Source organism: Antedon bifida, chromosome 9 (genome assembly GCF_963402885.1).
Source record: "Antedon bifida chromosome 9, ecAntBifi1.1, whole genome shotgun sequence".
Lineage (NCBI taxonomy): Eukaryota > Metazoa > Echinodermata > Crinoidea > Comatulida > Antedonidae > Antedon > Antedon bifida.
This window is the reverse complement of record NC_136234.1, coordinates 17,443,384-17,462,995: the sequence shown is the minus strand read 5'-3', so window position 1 is coordinate 17,462,995 and position 19,612 is coordinate 17,443,384. Positions and strand designations below refer to the sequence as shown.

General features: G+C 34.9%; 1 protein-coding gene across 1 annotated transcript; it reads left to right on the top strand.

Moving 5' to 3' along the window:
• The first annotated feature begins 4,373 nt into the window (after window positions 1-4,373).
• Window positions 4,374-18,717, top strand: LOC144851942 (RNA polymerase II-associated protein 1-like). Its single transcript, XM_078709610.1, has 28 exons — window positions 4,374-4,584; window positions 4,876-4,949; window positions 5,171-5,243; window positions 5,612-5,652; window positions 5,813-5,908; window positions 6,207-6,516; window positions 6,850-7,029; window positions 7,315-7,526; window positions 7,992-8,093; window positions 8,556-8,723; window positions 9,430-9,585; window positions 10,078-10,285; window positions 10,378-10,475; window positions 10,788-10,945; window positions 11,084-11,284; window positions 12,124-12,334; window positions 12,811-12,920; window positions 13,147-13,339; window positions 13,694-13,843; window positions 14,352-14,494; window positions 15,134-15,355; window positions 15,721-15,846; window positions 16,311-16,474; window positions 16,664-16,796; window positions 17,069-17,234; window positions 17,603-17,839; window positions 18,118-18,225; window positions 18,353-18,717. Exons 1-27 carry the CDS (start codon window positions 4,389-4,391, stop codon window positions 18,223-18,225), a joined length of 4,236 nt encoding a protein of 1,411 aa, XP_078565736.1. The 5' UTR covers window positions 4,374-4,388; the 3' UTR covers window positions 18,353-18,717.
• The last annotated feature ends 895 nt before the right edge of the window (window positions 18,718-19,612 follow it).

The window sequence follows — 19,612 nt, the reverse complement described above, 5'->3', positions numbered from 1 at the left end:
AACGGTTTGGTATGCCGTGCGTTGTTATGCAAATGAGTTTGTGCAGGTGTATTATGGGGAAGATGGTATGTTAGTCATTCGCGGTCAACACGCTGCACACTGTTAAATGTTGATGTTGTTAATCTTTACATTAGAAGATTTTTCAAATCATGTAAATAAAACATTTTCCGGGCGGGAACCTAGCAGCTCTTCTCTTTTGGTTTGCAAACGTAATCTAGAAAAGAACTCCATGTGGAAAAGAAGCCCACCCAAGACTACTAAAAATGAAGGAGCACATGGGCTTCTTTTCGAGGTTTTATGGCAGTCTATAATGGAAAATAATGCCATGCAACTTTGTTTCTGATTGTAAAAAAGGTCCACTTGTTCAAAATATCTCTCTTTCAAAATCAAAGAAAAAACAATATTTATTTTCAATTCCAAAAAAAAAAAAAAAAAAAATATCCGTAGAGGTTCGAACCCAATCTACTAGAGCTGAGAGCACCCAAACCTAAGCATTACCCGTTACTCCACAAAGTAGTACATGACTGAACAGCTGACAATAGTCTATTTATACGTGTATTACGTAATACATCATTATGTCATAAGTATCCTATTAACCTTGTAAAAACCAAAATGACCAGTTAGCTCAGTCGCCTGAGCGTCGTGTTGACAACACGTATGTCGTGGGTTCGATTCCCACGCTGGTCGGTGGAATAGAGTTAAAGGTATGCGACCACTGTGTTTGGGGTTCACAGAATTATACGTCCCCCTTTCCACCACACATCATGAGGCGACAACATCAATGCATCTGGTGATATGCTGGAAACGACCCCAAAAGGCTGTGGCAGGGCCTTAGTGCTGAGGCAGGGAGAGCACATTTAACATCTTTTTTTTATTTGATTTTTTTTTCAACCTGTATTCGATCTCGTAAATTTTATGTTTGCCGCCCTCAATTTTAAAAGAAATTGAATTTATTATTTTCATCGCAGGTGGTGTACGAAACGGTTTGGTATGCCATGCGTACGTTGTTATGCAATGGTTGTGCAGGTGTAGTGGGCAAGATGCTATTGTTAGTCATTCGCGGTCAACACGCCACACTGTTAAATTTTGATTTTGTTAATCAATGTTTCTACATTGGTAGCAAAATGTCCGATTCATGCAAGATATTGTATTGTAATATGTTATGAATACACGTTTATGGTAGTTGGTGTGTATGGCCGCACCGTCCCAGAATAAACATGTTTTAAACAGATAGTTTGTCTTCGATGGTTTTTGTATGGGGTTAATGGATAGTGAAATAAGATAAAATATAGAACATTTGCAAAGATGCCGATTTCTAGACCAATTTCGAAGCTTAGACTAATTCCGCCGCCGGGCTAGGCCTTAGGCATACGAAGTCGAGTTTTAAAATAGAAAACCCCACCTAAAATGTTAAAGTCGCATCTGGATAGTTGAAATTTTAACATTATCATAATTATCATAGGTGATTATGTAATAAGTATAAGTATAAGTGCAATTCTGGGCTCTATTTTCATTATTAGCTCTGCCCCAACCATGGTGGGCATTATTATTTCAATGAATATGTGCACTTTCCGGAGACACTAAATAAGTATTTATCTTAGACAAACGCAAGTTATTAAAATCACTGATATGGCTTGAAACTAATTTGTCTTTTGCATTACGGATGGAGTAACCAATATTTAACATATATAGCAAGTTTGAAATATTTTTGGAAGTATTTCCAGAAGTATTTTTTCTCGATGTTTTAAATAACATTCAGTGACTTATTTCTAGTTTATATTACTGTGCTCCACTGGTGCCAAATTGTGTCCACTTGAGCACAGTGTATTAACATACGAAAAGATATTGAAACTTAAGCGACTTCAAATTAGGTCCACTTGAGCACAGTTTATTAACATACGAAAAGATTAAATAAATAAATGTTAACTTTTTGGTTAAACCAGTTGACAAGTACTTACTTGCTACGTTTCAGCTACTTTCAGTAGCCTTGATCACGCAAATGACGTTGACATGATGTTCTGTCATTCGTCATAGTTCGGTGACTTGCGCCATCTTTCGTCTGATGTTTAGCTTTCTGCTGGTGTCCCCCTTTGGATGCTCGGGTGTCCCTTTTTATTAAGTCATCATAGATGTGGCTCAGTTCATGTCCTCCCTGGTCTCTGTTGATGTTCATATTTGTTTTTCTTATCCAAATGGCTTCTTTTATTTTTCTTGATAAGTAGTGTTGTTCTTTGTCTAATATTTTTGTATTTTCAAAATCCGGTATGTGATTTTCTATGGTGGCGTGATCTGTGATTGCTGATTTGTGTAGAATTTTAGATTGTGAGTGGCGAGCGCTCCTGGTTCTTGTCCCTACCGTATTTTTTTCCACATCTGTTTTGTGTTCTATTATTCTTGTTTTTAATGCTCTGCCTGTTTCCCCTATGTATACCTTCTCGCAGTTGTGGCAACCTACTTGGCAGACTATACCACACTGTTGATCTTTGTCTTTGACTTAATAAAAAGGGACACCCGAGCATCCAAAGGGGGACACCAGCAGAAAGCTAAACATCAGACGAAAGATGGCGCAAGTCACCGAACTATGACGAATGACAGAACATCATGTCAACGTCATTTGCGTGATCAAGGCTACTGAAAGTAGCTGAAACGTAGCAAGTAAGTACTTGTCAACTGGTTTAACCAAAAAGTTAACATTTATTTATTTAATATATATTTGAAACCAGATGAAAAATTTTTTGAGAAAATACGAAAAGATATTGAAAAAAATGACTCATATTTCTATTTTATATCACTGTGCTCCACTGGCGCCAAATTGGGTCCACTTGAGCACAGTGTATTAACATACTAAAAGATATTAAAATTTAGTGACTTTATTTCTATTTTATATCACTGTTCTCCGCTGAGGCCAAATTGGGTCCACTTGAGCACAGTGTATTAACATACGAAACGATAATAAAAGTAGTGACTTATTTCTATTTTATATCACTGTGCTACCCTGGTGCTAAATTGGGTCCACTTGAGCATTTTCCGTAGTATTTCTATTATTGAAGTTAATAAAGGCATACATGGCGCTCCGTAGAGAATGCTCCGGCCCAGTCGATCGTCAGAATGACGCGCTCTGAATTAAGTTGTGCGCTGCGAGAGTACTTTAAAAACAAGTCTGGCGCCCTCTATACCATCTCACGTGTGCGCAGTGAGCAGACGATGAAGGTAAATAAAACTTTATGAAAAATGATTGTGGCTGATAAAGTAATAATAAGAAAGAAAAGTAAAAAGGCCGCTAAACTAATACTAAATTGTTAGTAAATTACTTTCCACATTATATATTGTCTGTAAGGTATGTTTTCTATGTAATGCAAAACGTTGACGTCGAAAAGGATATTAATAAGGCTAGGCCTAGGCCAGGCCAGGCTATAAAATAAGGCCTACCAACTACTAAGTAAGCCTAGGCTAGCCTCTAGCTAGCTAGGCCTGGCCCTAGCTAGCTAGGTAAGGAAAGGCCCCTCTTGCCTGCAGGGCGCAGCCAGTCTGTATGTGTGGTGATGTGTGACGACTTACTCAAGTGAGAGTGACTAGGCCTAGCTAGTAGGTAGTCGTAGGTGTTTACCCCTCTCTGTCTGCTGACCTGTGTGTGAGAGTGGATGAACGCTGTGCTACATTATTTTAGGCCTAGGCCCTAGGGTAGGCCTAGTAGGCTAGATAGGATTGTTAATTTGTCCGAAATACGGCATACCAGACCGGTCATACTAATCTTGGCCCGGTATCGCCTGGTGAGGTTTTAAATTATGATATAAAATGATGCCAAGTACATGTTTAATATTAACATGCTTTAGTCGTCAATTTAACTTATTATATATATTTTCTTTCCAGAAACAAAGTAAAGTCAGTTTAAATATTGTTAAACTTTTCACAACACGTCAACAGAAACAAAACATCACTTATCACAAAGGACAGAAAAACATAATCAGTATTTTGGCAGTTTTTTATATGAAAAAATGTATAAACGTACAATTAAATTAAATATTACAATAACATTAAATTCTATGTTATTGTTAGCATCACTTAACATAGCATTTTATATCATAAAACTCTACTAGGCGATACCGGGTCCTTACAGGCCTACCGGGCGAAGATTAGCATGACACTACTACTGTAGACTGCATGCACTTTTGATGATACAGTAGGAATCCTCAAGGGTTTAACTTGTATGATGAAGTCTTTTATAGATTAGTAATAGTAGGCCTATCTGGCCCTACTGCAGGTTTCTAGGCTAATTTAAATTATAATAGTTATTATTTTTAATACAGTACTGTATATATTATTAATATAGGCCTAGGTATTTGAATTCAACAGTTGATTACCTAAAAGGCTAAGCATCAAACCTGAAAATGATAAAACGTCCAAAGCCAGACGAGGGAGAGGAAGACCTCTTAAAACTTCAGGAACAATTCTTGAAGGACAAAGTGAACCCATCCGTAACAGTTATCCACGCTGGAGACAAGCGCAAAGCAGAGGGCAGCAGAGCAGCCGAAAGTGTGCCAGAGAAACATGGAAGAATCAAGAGAGATGTTGTACAAATGACTGGTAATGTTCATAATAAATATTTTCCTAATAATAATTATCCATAAGTGTACATCAAAAGACTATTAAGTATTATTGTGCTTTTTTTTGTTTGACATAAGGACTGACTAATTATTGTATCTGTACAGATAATTAAAAATAGGCCATCCATATTATTATTATGTAAGTTTATTTGACATCCTCAAAAGTCTGGTAGAATGTCTTGTCACCGATTAGACAATACACTCTTTCAGACTTTTGAGGCCACCCTGCATTTTTATAGTTAGGTCTCTTCAAATTTTGTTCTTAATTCAGGAGGTGTACCGGGCATAGCGCTATCTGGTGATAAGAAAAAGCAATCACGGTTTAAAGCTGAACAATCTAAAGAAGTAAGTATTCACTATAATATCTCTATGGTAACACAAAACAATTATTTTCAATAGATACAAATAATTTCCTCTTTTTTTTAGTGCTCAAAACAAGCTATCGACTACATAGATATTGTAAAGATAACTAGAGTTGTCATAACTGTTCAATAATGTTCACCAATGTAAAGATCTTAACCATATTTTAAAGTTTTTTCAAAGTTGCCACTCTTTTCTTTCATCAGACAGGAGCATCAAGATCCCAGCGTATAGTGATTGACCTCGAAGCAAACCAAGATCCATATGAAGCTATGGATGGTAAATCTTTTGTAGTCATTATTTAAAACATCATTCATCGATAAAAGTCCCAGGACCTCTTGTTATTAACCTAGCAAAAACAGTCTAGAAAACTCAGTTCTATCTTAATTTCTTAAGCTCCATCTACACTATCAAAAACACTTGACAAAAGTGTGATGTACCCAAATATGGTTGTGATATCACTTAGATTATATATCTAAGATCTGTCTACACTATCAAACTTTATGTGACAAAAACAAAAGTGATGTGCCCATATATGGACACGATGATGTCATATCACTACCATATCTGGGCACATCATACTTTTTTTGTAAAACTAGTTTGATAGTGTGGACAGAGCTTTACTCTATTTGTTTATTCTTTTTCAGCTAAAGATTCTGATCTTCAAAGTGTATTGACTGAAATTATGGTAAGTAATTGTATTTTTGAGTTTCCTGTACACATGTTAAATTTGTTTGTATTCATTTTCTATAAGCTCTGTATTTTAAGTGTTTTTGCTGTACACTCAATTGTAAAATTAGTTTTCAAATTTTAACTATTGGACGAAATCTTAACTTTATTTTTTGTAGGAACGCGATGTAAAAAATATACCTGTATACCTTCCGAATTCAACAACCCAAGGTTTTCCAACGGTTCTTCATAGAGGGCAGGCTCCATCTACTAATGTAAGTATCGAGACGCAATAGCGACTAGCGCTAGTGTTTCTTTAAAGCGTGGTACCCACTAGCGATGCAACGCAGCAACGTATTGACGCATAATGCTGTATTGCGTAATCACAAGTGGGAACCGATGACGCAACAGTGCTGCAAACATTGCAGGTTTGATTTGACGCAGGCGGGGGCACAATTATTGGAAGGGAATTTTCTTACGTTGCGTAGGTTGCGTTACGTTGCGTCGCTAGTGGGAACCAAGCTTTATTAAAATATGTATTTTGTGAAAATCTTAAATTCAAATTTTCTGCAGACAACAGGGAAAAAGAAAAGTCTATTTGCTCAACAAGTGGAATCTTCCAAACCAGCAAGCTTTGGTGTGTCAGTAGCCTTCCCACCTGTCACTGCAATGACAACTCCTAACCAAACTACTGCTAATGATGAGGCTGCCAACAGAACGGAGTCTACCAGCACAAGGTCAAATATTGTGTCAGGAGAAGGTTTGCATGGTGAACAAGGAAGAGTAGATTTAAAAGCCATTCATGATGAGAATGTAAAGAAGATGGAAACAATGTCGGAGAAAGAAATATTGGAAGAACAAACAAGACTTCTGAGCATGCTCGGTAAGTAAATATGATGTATTAACTAAATGTTATTTTTTTCAAATTAATAATTTACTCTATGTAACTATATTGAATGACAAGTTTTAGTTCTATTCGTTCATCTGAGAAACAGAGTTAAGCAAAACATCTGAACTTCCCACCCTAAAGCCTTGTCTACACTATCAAACTTTATGTGACAAATATGATGTGCCCATATATGGACATGATGATGTCATATCTCTACCATATTTGACCATATTACTACCATATTTGGGCAATTTACCAAGTTACTTTGTAGTAGTAACATCATTATAAAGTATATTTTACATTTTATTCACAAATTACTTTTAATAGATCCAAATGTTGTTAAATTTCTTCAATCTAAGAAAGCATCAGAATCACCATCACCCATGGAAACAAATCAGAATGAAAACTTGGAAAGTGTACAGATATCTGACAAAGAAAAAAAGACGGCTTCTTCCATGCCACAAGAAAAGGATAATAGTGCCAAAGAAGTACATATATCAGAGAAAGGTGAGACAAAGGGTAGTTGATTGGTTGGTTGTTTGATTGATTGCAATTAGTTGATTGTTTGATTGTCATTGGTTGATTGCTTGTGATTGGTTGATTGATTGCAATTGATTGTGATTGGTTGATTGATTGTGATTGGTGTCATAATGATGATGTCATATCACTACAATATTTAAGCATAGCACTACCATATTTGGGCACATCACACTTTTTTTGTCAAAACTAGTTTGATAGTGTAGATAGAGCTTAATAATAGAAACAATAATACAATATATCTGTTTGAATCAGTAAAACACCCAGCAGTTGAGGTGAAGGAAGAGTGGGTGAACATGTCAGCAGTGGAAACAGAGAAGTTAGCCTGGCTTAAAGACCTACCAGAACCAAAGGCTAAGAACAAGCAAGGTCACTTGGCTAGGTTTGACTTCAATGGTCGTCTGCTAGCAAGAGATGCGAAGATACCGGTTAAGGAAGGACTTCACCACCATGGTGATGAGCAAGAGGTGAGTTTGTCGGTTGTCCTCCTTTTGTGAAGGTGCTGAAAATGGTGTATTTGTAAAATAATAAAGTTATTAGATGAAGAAGGTATAACAAAGTGCGTATACCTAACACTTTTCCCTTCACAAATAAACAGTAGCGTCCTTCGTTGTCACAATGCATACAATAATGTATTTTATCATATTGTTATTTATCATTTTTATGTATTTTATTGGAATTTAAGAGGGTTGAATATCAACTGGCATTAATTTGTCTAGCTGGAAGTGTTACCCTCTATATAAGTTGAAATAAAAAATAAAAATAAATGCGTCACTAGACTCGATAGCTGCATATTCGCTTGCTGAGTTGTAAAAACAAACAAATGTGTTTGCCGTTTCATGATTTTTAAGAATGACTGATAAATGATTATGGGTTATAAATAAATATTTATATCTGATTTAAGCATTATAAAGTATTTTCTTTGCTCTCAGGTTCCTGGCTACACAATAGATGAGCTGTTTATTTTATCAAGAAGCACAGTTCAAAGTCAACGAGTTATAGGCCTACAAACACTTGCAAGGATTGTTTACAGTGTAAGATAGCAATTAACATAATGTTAGCTTAAATCACAATAGAAATACCTAGTGTTTTGTATGAAAATTAATAAGGTCTTAGCAATTACAAAGGTAAATGAGACTAAAAATAAAGTGTGGAATGGACTAAAGATTAGATTAGAACTGGGACTCTTCTTTATATGCATATGCCCTATCATTAAACCACTAAATCTTTTCATGGCATACCATTTTTTTTCACACTCTGCATGGTACGATGGAACAGCACTAGTTTTGTTGGCTACAACAAATTTTATTGATTGAAATTGATACTCCCTAATCTAAAGCTCTGTCTACACTATCAAACTTTATGTGACAACAAAATGTGATGTGATGATGTGATACCACGACCATATTTGGGCATATCACTACCATATTTGGGCACATCAAACTAGTTTGATAGTGTGGACAGAACCTTATTAAGTTTATTATCGTCTTTCCTAGTACAGAATTGATGACATTAATGGTGAGCTACAGAAACCATTGATCTCAATGCTGCTTGAGTCTGGATACATGTTTCTGCTTCGATGGGCCTTGGATGATGCAGCTGAAGTTGTCATCGGAGCTGCAGCGGAAGCTCTGGCCTCTTTCTTGATCAATCCTGGTGATGAGGTGTGATGCCAATCTTTTTTATGTAACGACCTATTTACAATTTAAGACTTGCTTGGAGTAAAGACCTTTTATCAGTTTTAAGAAATTAAGGTCCTGTTGAGACTTGGATATAAGGGCATATTTGACTTGGGTGGGATACAGGCCTTTTATAAGTTTTTAGAAATTAAGGTTACTTTCAGACTTAGATATAAGGACCTATTTGACTTGCTTGGAGTAAAGGCCTTTTATCAGTTTTAAGAAATTAAGGTCCTATTAAGACTAATAGATGGACCTATTTACAATTTAAGGTTTGCTTGGAGTAAAGACCTTTTATCAGTTTAAAGAGATCAAGGCCTTTTATAAGTTTTTAGAAATTAAGGTTACTTTCAGACTTAGATATAAGGACCTATTTGACTTGCTTGGCGTAAAGGCCTTTTATCAGTTTTAAGAAATTAAGGTCCTATTAAGACTAATAGATGGACCTATTTACAATTTAAGGCTTGCTTGGAGTAAAGACCTTTTATCAGTTTTAAGAAATTAAGGTCCTGTTCAGACTGGGTAAGTTGGTACCAAATCGATAATTGACCTATGAAACCAGCTTAACCGGCTAAATAACTAAGCCTGAAAAGGCCCTATATAAAAACCTGAAAATTAAAACTAAAGCAGAAGAAATTTAAACTATGTTTAATTTATTTAAAAATTATATTTCTTTTTTTTTTTTCCCTAGGAAACACTAGATAAGATTTATTTCTGGTCCCAAGGCTGTGAAGTACCTTGCTTGGAACCAACTGAATTTGACGAGGAAGAAGATGAAGAAGAGGGCACTAGTAGAAGTAAACAAGACAAGCCCGATGCAGAAGTATTAAATACTGACGTTGTAAAGGTGTAAATATTTGAATGTCTATTTAATTGTTTTCTTTTGGTTGTGAGGAGTTGTAGCTTAGTTTAGTACAGTGATTACTATTCAATTCAATTCAAAGCAACATTTATTTTCTCCTTACATATACAAAATTGATTTTAATGAACAATAAATATTTAAACAAAATTTAGAAAGAAGAAGGTACAAGCCCAGAAAGATGAAAAACACATCTTGTGGACACAGACAATAAAAATTTTAAAAAAATAAATAGTAAATAAATAAATAAAAAATTGACCGAAGAATAGTGGTTGGTTTTATGGGTTGGAATATGTAATTTTGAACTAATACGGGTATGATGATAATGAATTGAAGAATTAGGAGTGAACATGTAGCAAAGATGTTTGGGAAGGTTAGAATTAATAGAAGAAAAGATGAGCCTTGTGGCCTTTTCTCTTGTTTTTTCTAGATTTGTACAGGAAAAAGTATTAACTTTATGCATTTATATATAATTTACAGGGACTTCTAAAGATGAATATTCTGCCACGGTTACGCTATATACTGGAAGTTGTACGACCAGCTGCAGACATCGTGCTCAACATTCTAACTATACTAATACGAATAGCACGGCACTCTCCACAATCGGCAAGTGAAATAACCAAGTGCCCTCGCTTGGTTGGTACGGTCGTCACGTTGTTCATGCCAACTACATCCTGGGTCAGGCAAGGTAATTGAATGAATTTTTTTATTCATTTCATATTTCAGACGATACTTATTATCTTTTCACTTGCCTCATGTGTTCATTATTATATTTTGCAGGTGATCTTGTTACTGATGTTTATAACTATCCTGTAATCTCAGCTGTCAAATTGCTAAGGGTACTCTGTCTAGCAGGAAGGAACATGGCCACCATATTGGTAAAGAAAATAATCCTCACGCATTGTTTTAATCAACTAAAGCTCTGTCTACACTATAAAAAAAAGTGTGATGTATCCAAAAATGGTAGTGATGTGCCCAAATATGGTAGTAATATAACATCATCATGTCCATATATGGTCACATCACATTTTTTTTCATCACATAAAGTTTGATAGTGTATACAAAGAGCTTAACACTACCACATACAAGCACAAATTCAGGACCCATAAAAGTCTCCGCTTGGGGTGTCCCAAAGGGTTCTACTGTATATCTATGTTGACATATTAAAATGTTTTTTTTTGTATTTGTAGTTTTCAAAGTTCTCATTGGTCAGCGTTATAATCCGTTACGTTTCTGTGGAGCCGACAGATATGCAGATGAACATTGGAGAAGCGTATAATTTGAGTATCGAGAGCTTTAGATTGTGGCATGTTTTGATTGGCTACGGACTGGCATGTGATGCATTTAGGTGGGTGACATGCTTGCATTTTTTTATTTAAATAAAACTTCAACCTTTCAGTAAAAAAGTAAGTTCAATGAAAAAAGAAGACTCTACTTTCAGAATTCTACTTTCAGAATCTCAACTTTTATTTGTTTATTTTTACAGAGAACTTTACCCATTGTTCATGCAGCAGTTACAACTCTTCCAAAGACTGTCAGTACTCCCTCTGTCAGTTACTGAAGAGCCAGCTACTGTGTTGGCTCATCAGTTACAACTACTCCGAGCAAGTGCAATATTTTGTGTATTAGAGGGGGCAGTGAATGTTGCAGGCACTGCAGCACGTCTGCAGTCTCAACTTAAAATGAGGTAGGTCTATTTACTTAGTGTATCAACTATTATTAATTTAAAGGTTTCAACTTGCCTTTGACCCCAATATCAGAAGAACCAATGCTAATAAAGTTGACTCTCTGACCAATACCGGACTCTCTGAAAACCGGAAAAAACTCAAACCAGACTTTTCATAGTGAAAATGGTCCCAAATTTTATTTACCATTAAAAGCACATTCAGAACACTATTCCTTATTTATAATTTCTGGAAAATCTGTCTGATATTGGAGAGTTGTCTTTATGTATATTTGTGTCGCCTACTAAAATTGATAATACATGCTTTCCATTCATTTATTGTTCCACATAAAGTGGCGAGTAAGTGGCCAGGGTTAAGACAATGGAACCCGTAATTACGTAGCCATAACATCGGCAAAGGTTCGAAGCTCACTCGCTCTAAGATTCTGGTGGGAGAACAAATCTTCTCGGATAAGGACTATAAACCGTAGGTCCAGTGTACGAAGCTAGTACATCTTTCGAGACGAGTAGGAGGTTACCCCGGTGTGCTAGTACATCACAGCCACTGATCACAACTGGGCCCTCTGGCAGACCAGTTTTTGACTGAAAAGGTCACCCAGTAAAAATACAATATTTCAATTCAAAATAAAGTAAAAAAAATCAAAAGAAAAAAACCTTGTTACAATCATTGTTCATGTGTGGAATCTCAAGCCAAAAGAGGCTTTAGGACTGACTTTCCAAAAGTTAAGTTAAGTTAAATTGTACATGGTAAAACATAAACATACTTTCTAAAAAACCTATAAAATAAAACATTGATAAGTATTACTAATTGTTTAAAATATAATATGATTTGTTTATGTTAGGCCACCAGATGAAACTAGTTCTGATCAGCTTGCACCACCCCCAATCAACTGGAGTCATGTAACGGGTCTGCTAGGCCCTGTTGAACTCTGCTTCCAGAAGTGGATGGCAGAGATGTCCAGGGCTGAGCTTCACCTTGAGATGGAAGCTATGACATTAGCTGGATGCTGCATGAACTTCTTATCATCTTTCTATGATAAGTTATTAATACAGGTGAAGATTTTCAGATTAATTTCATTAAAGATATATTGTCCCCCTGAAAAAATATTTTTGTTTATTTTTTTTTCGTTGAATATGCCATCGCATAATAGTTTTCCACTTTGAAATAAAAATTATTTACCTGAAAAAAGCAAAATATATGGGTTTTTGGTTGAATTTGACCATTTATTTTGTCATTTTATATGAGAAAACATTTGCTTTTTTTTTGTTTTTTTTTTTTTTTTACGGAAGTGATTAACTTTATTAAAACTACAAATAACTACAATAACCTATTCAAAGTCTGATTTAATTAATCCTCATTTTTCATGTTTTTGGGGGACAATACATCTTTACTAGTCTATAAAAGTTTGTGTAAAATATATATTTACTTCAAAATTATGTTGCAGTAGTAGTTGTTTACTTTGTAGTAGAAGTACTTTTTTTTCAATATCAAAAACTAATAATTTGGTTTACTAATTTATGTTTTACAGCCTTCCTACAATGCAGTGGAATGTTTAGAGCATTTAGAAGTTCTTATAAATGCATCACTGTTTCCATTTATGACATCATCAGCATTTTATTCTTCTATGTTAAACCTCAGGTAGAAAATAATTAATGAATTTATAGTCTTAAAACTTGGTTCCTACTAGGACCTAAGCACAATACTAGTAATTTGACCAATCATAAGTGAGGGATTATTCGAACTGTTGCTTGTCATTGGTCAACTTGCTTGCATTGGGAAACGGCATTTATTTTACAGCGTTGCTTTGTACTTGTTTACCAATAAAATAAATACAGAGAAATAAAGATACCAATTGTTCTTGTAGGAATCACTCATCTTGTAATTTTAAGCTCAATAAATCAACGTCAATACGTCAACTACCAAACCTTGGTTGTCACATGGCTAACGACCTAGTACTTCATCCATGCGTACAACGACACTCAGCCTTTGGAATTATGGGATCTCTATTTAAACTCACAACTACATTTTTAAAAATACATAAAGGCATGGCATCAAAGGTAAACTTTTTTCAATATTTGAAATTTTACTTTAAAATGTCAGTTAATATTCATTATTTAATGTAAAATTGAAGAGAGTATTCAAATTGTACATGTTTATTCAAACTATATTATACAGTACTACTGTACTTCTACCTTTAAAAAGTTACACTGCACTGAAATAACACACAGTAAAACCTGTCCTATTAAGGGGAATGAACATGAACAATAGGAGCAATATATGTTTTAACATTATGACCAACCTCTATTAGGGGACACCCCTATTATGGAGATATTTTGTTGGTTTTCTAGTCACTGTTATTACCATGTTATCTCTTGTCTGAATGTATGTTTTAATTATACTTCTCATTTCAGTTTAGTGCAGTGATTGAAAGCAATCATGTGATTGGCTACTTAGAAAAGATCGTGAAAAAGCGGTTAACAAGTTCAAATTGTGCAGCAGCCTGGTTCGCACGATATGAGCATCATGTCTTATTTCGGTTACTAAAGTTATATCATTTTGTGGTATGTTGATTTTTCAATCTAGGTTGTTTTCTTTGTAAAGCCAAGTTTCATTTTCATAAAATCATTGTTCTACTTTCGGAGAATGTTTTCATAAGTTTTGTTTCAATTGATTCCTAATATACAGCTTCACTCTAAAAAATTCACCCTATTCTAAACATTACATCTACATAGTATTTTAAAACAGTAAAATAGGATTAATGATAAATTTAGCGGAGCTGTAACTTGGTGGTTAACATGCTTGCCTTCCAATCTCAAGGTCCGATGTTCAATCCTGACCTAGTGCCAGGGTTCAATCCTGACCTAGTACCAGAGTTGTAACTCATAACTCTTTCAACTCCACTCCCTAAGCCTCAAATGAGACTTGCTGTAGTTTTATAAGCACAATAAATTATAAAATATTTTATCCATCCTGTAATTGGCGAGTTTTTCACTGTTAGATGCATATGAAATAAAAAAAAAAATTGTTTAAATGGTATAAACAACTAAATATAAATGATTTTTATTGAAGGCTCAGCAAACCGATAGCTGCCACCAACATAGCAACTTTTATCATAGTGTTGCATTAGTCTTGTTTACCAGTCTTCATGCGGGGGATGAACACCTTGCTCATGAACTGTTATCCACTGTTCTGTTTCACACAGATTTTCTAGTGTAAGTAAATAATAAATAAATGCTTTGTAAGTAGCTTTGTGTGTTTGTAAGGTTCTGTCTACACTATCAAACTTTATGTGACAAAAATGATGTGATGTGCCCATATATGGACACAATGATGTCATATCACTACAATATCCAGGCAAATCACACTTTTTTTGTCAAATTAGTTTGATAGTGTAGACAGAGCTTAAGATATGTTATTCCAGTATGTAAAATAGTAGTTTAAACACACACTGTAAAGTTGTTTAACAGTGTTGCTATGTACCAACAGTAACCTAATTTATAGATGGATGGCAACTTTAGATTCCTCTAATTCCAATTTGCCTGCCGTTTGCCAATTGACTGTTTGTGGATGCGTTATAATATATAGTGGAGTAGATTGAACATATTGACACCATTGGAGTAACAATCTAGACTCTGCTTTGTTATGTAGTATTAGGCCTTGTCTACACTATCAAACTTTATGTGACAACAAAATGTGATGGGCCCATATATGGACATGATGATGTCATATCACTACCATGTTTGGGCATATCACTACCATATTTGGGCACATCACACTTTTTGGTCACATAAAGTGTAGACAGAGCTTTACACTTGTACAGTATTTTACAGGTAAATTTTTTTTAATCATAGTGAAGGGAAGGTTGGTGATCCTATAGCTGTAGATTTAGCTGATTTCCTAACAACTTCCAATACCACTCGGCAACCATCCGTCTCTAAGAATGTGGCTCTGGAGAGCAGGCCAGAAGCTAGTAGAGGAGAACTTCTACAAAATGCATACAGCAACCTTGCCAGTATTAGAGCCACTTACATGGCGTTCTTTTCTACTCTTGAAAAAGATGTATTTGCATCTAGGTATTATTAGTGTTTTTTTGTCCACTTTCATAACTATCACCACAACCATCGTACTCATCACTATCACGTCGTCATCACTTTCTCATCATCTTTATCACTATATCTACCACCATTTGGAGTATGATAATAGTCTATGTTCTAGACAGTGATTCAACATAATTTGTTTTGGCACGCATGGCGTTTCATATGTACAATACTTGGGCTGTTATCTACAGTAGTTTACAGACAAAGATCGAAACGTTGACAATAACAAAGACAATAACTAATAGTACCTGTATTTAATACCAGTTGTATGAAATACCCTCCCTCCCTCTACTTGTTAAGATATGTAAATAATAATGTAAATAAATTGTTTTCTTTACCAGGGCAAGAGCGAACCACCTTCCACATGAGATTCAACACTTTGTACTGCCAGCTCATTCTGGACAACTGTCGCCAACAGATTGGATGTTTATGCCGCTACTTCATTTATACTCAGAAACACAAACAGCGTAAGTTATACACATAATAACAAGTTTTAAAAACATGCAATGTGACACTGTATAATATTGTGAAATTTAGACCATGTATTTGGATACAAGAGGATGACCAGAAGCAACCGCGTTCTGTGGTGACTTAAGAATGCTAAATACACTATATCTAGATTTTGTCAGTATCATAGGAATATAGTGATACAGTATCACATGTGTTTCACATGTATTGCCTAGTATCATAGACCACCAGATATAACCTAATCTACATGAAACCGGCATCACATGTGATACAAATGAGATGCTGTATTGCCACATATTCCTATGATACTGAGCAAATATTATAGTAATTATGTGGAGATACAGCACTGAGAATCGGGTAAAAAATATCTGTTGACTTAGGCTTAGCTTTAGGGCATTTTCTTCTAAAATCACATATAAGAAACTAATTACGATGTTTATATTACTTTTTTCTTTCTTTATAGTGAAATGCTTGGAAACTCTGTCCAATCATTCCCATCTCATATCGTTGGCACTATCGTCAATTCCCTTCGTTGGATATTCTTAATTGAAACATGGCGAGGAGACAACTTAAAAGTTGTACCTCTGGCAGCGAAGATGACTCGACTGTTCTGTCTGTTTCTAACAGGTAAATTTATCATTTTATTTAACAGGTAAATTTATCATTTTATTTAACAGGTAAATTTATCATTTTATTTAACAGGTAAATTTATCATTTTATTATCATTTTGTGTGGTACTTTGTGGGAATGAACCTAATCTTAGAGTAGTCTTTAACCAATTCAATATTCATATTTATTATTTCATTTATTTTAAAGGAAATGATCTGTTCTTTGAAGACCAGGTGAGATCATATCTGACACAGTTAATGAAGATGTACACCAGTCCTACTTGGCCACAGGAACTAGATTTTAATATTCCAATACCAGGAGTAGCCTCATTTCCAGACTTGTAAGTATATAACAATATACTATCACATGATTTGTTCAGACTGCGATTTGCAACTTTCTCATTACATCTTTTTGTTGGACTATGACTCATTGAAGCTTTCGCAACTAAGCCGATTTCTCAAATATTGAGATCTGAGAGACCCAAGAGATTATATAGATTGGCTAGAGGCGGACTCTGACAGGGGAGAGATTCCAACAGGACATGAAGCATAAAAAATTGGCATTTGCCACATTTAAAATTCTCATCAAATGCTTTAATCTTGTTTCCACTAGGTATATCTCACTTCTGACTCAGTTTGCAGCAGTGTCATTTGGAGACCACCTATTTGGCCATGCCATCCTTCTACCTCTAAAGCAACGGTTTAGTTCACAGCTAAGAAAGGCTGTTTGGAGTGAACATTCTGGGGTGCTAAGGTCCTTATCAATTCCTGTAAACAAAGTAAAGTTTTATTTTTTAATTAATTTTAACATTTTTCTAATTTAAATGTTTTTAAATTTGTTATGAATCCTCTTGTATCTTTATGTTTGAATGTCGTTTGTATTTTCAGCTGTACTACTGTAGTACAGCTTTTAGAGCTACCCTTGTAAAACAAAGTTTAATAAATAAATAAAGCATTTTTATTCAGTTTAGTAAAACATTACATAAAGCTATATAAAGAAATGAAAGTGGAGTGTTGGGAAATAATGTAATGCTCTAATAACTCCAGCTTCCAGAGCATAACAAAAAATTTTATTAGAAGAGATATGCATATTGTAAATGTAAATATTTGTTATTATTGTTATTTATCGTCCTTTTGTACTTTTCAGTTCTTCATACCTCTAGACGGCTTCCTTCTTCCCATTGAGTCAAACCAAGAACTTCTAAACATATATTTAACAGGCCTAGCAACCGGAACAGTTAAGCAGACATGGTGTCCAGTGCTCTACCTGATTGCTATCCACCATCTTGCCAATTTTCTATTCAGAGAACAGAATTCAGAAAATGAAGACGTTAAAAATTGTAGGAAAAAGATGATTAGTCGATTTGAGAAGCTGAAAGACAAAGTATGTACATCTTTTAGTTTAGGACCCTTTCATATTACTACAAGGCTGGAAAGCACAAAACCAAATTGATAATATAGTAGAACCTGTATTAAGGGGACACCTTCAGGACCCAACAAAGTTGGTCCTCTAAATATAGGTGTGTCCTCTAAATATGGGTTAACCATATTTTAAAAAACATATTTATTCTCTTCTTTGTTTCATGGGAAGGTGTTCCCTTAATTCCAAACAAGGTACGCTAACCTTGATCATAACATACTCATACATGTTTTTGTTTTTAGACATTGCAGAGTCATATTATGCTTTATAAAGGAATTAACAAGTCATCACCTCTTGGATTTGACCTCTTCAAAAGTCATGTGGCTGACATGGAGCAGGAAACATCATAGGTATGTTCGAATTTTCAATTATCAACTATTTCAATAGTATTGTTATAAGAATAATAACTCATTATACACATACCACAGATCATTTTACTAAACTTGTTTGTTTTTTGTCCACTCCAACATAAAATAGAATTGGTGGGACCATTCAGATCATTGATGGGTATTTCTCTTTGCACTGTTCATGGAATGACATCTATCTTGCACTGATATGGAATGGCATTTCTCTTTGTACTGATTCCAGAATTGCATTTCAGCTTTGTGAGGATTAATGGCATTTCTCTTTGATTGTACTGTATCGATGTTGGAATGTCTCCTGTGATAAAAAGACAGAATGGACAGTCTTCTTGATCTGTGTATTGAATTATACTTAGTTTGCACTAAATGACAGTCTCATTGACGTTTACTTACTTATCATGCAATGGCAACTCTCTTCTCTTGACAATGAAATGGCAACTCTCTTTGCACTGATATGATGGCAGTCTGATTGAAAAATTTCTCTTTGTACTGATGGCAGAATGTTTATTCTCTTGTGATAAAAATGTTATGGACTTGATCTAAATATGGCAGCTCTTTCCAGAGTGGCAGAATTTGTTTTTCTTTCTGCTGATCACACAATGGCAGAGTCAATTTTTTTCTTGCACTGATAAAGGAATGGCACTTCTCTTTCCGCTGATTACAGTATATGATGGCAGAATCCGTTTTCTTGCACTGATAAAGGAATGGCACTTCTCTTTCAGCTGATCATGATGGCAGAAACTATTTTCTTGCACTGGTAATGAAATGGCAATTCTCTTTCCGCTCATCATACAATGGCAGAGAGAGTCGGTTTTTTCTGCACTGATAAAGGAATGGAAATTTTCTTTCTGATGATTATAACAATGACAGAGTCGGTTTTTTTTTACACTGATAAAGGAATGGAAATTTTCTTTTCGATGATCATAACAATGGCAGAGAGAGTCAGTTTTTTTTTGCACTGATAAAGGAATGCCAATTTTCTTTCCGATGATCATAACAATGGCAGAGAGAGTCGGTTTTTTTGCACTGATAAAGGAATGGCAATTCTCTTTCCGCTGATTATATGATGGGAGAATCCGTTTTCTTGCACTGATAAAGGAATGGCAATTTTCTTTGCACTGATGATGGCAGTCCTAGTTTTTTTACACTAAAAAAATGATGACAATTCTCCTTTGTTGATAATCATGAAATAAAAAGAAAGAAAAAACATTAGCACCAATCATGTATGTTGTGGATCCTGTATAGCAGTTTTTGCTGATTAGATTTTGATTTACTACTGTTGTCTGTCTGAACTCACTACGAACTTTGTATCCAAAAGAGGTACATTCATTCTGATATCTTTGTTCGATTTTTTTTAATCAATTTGGGAACACTT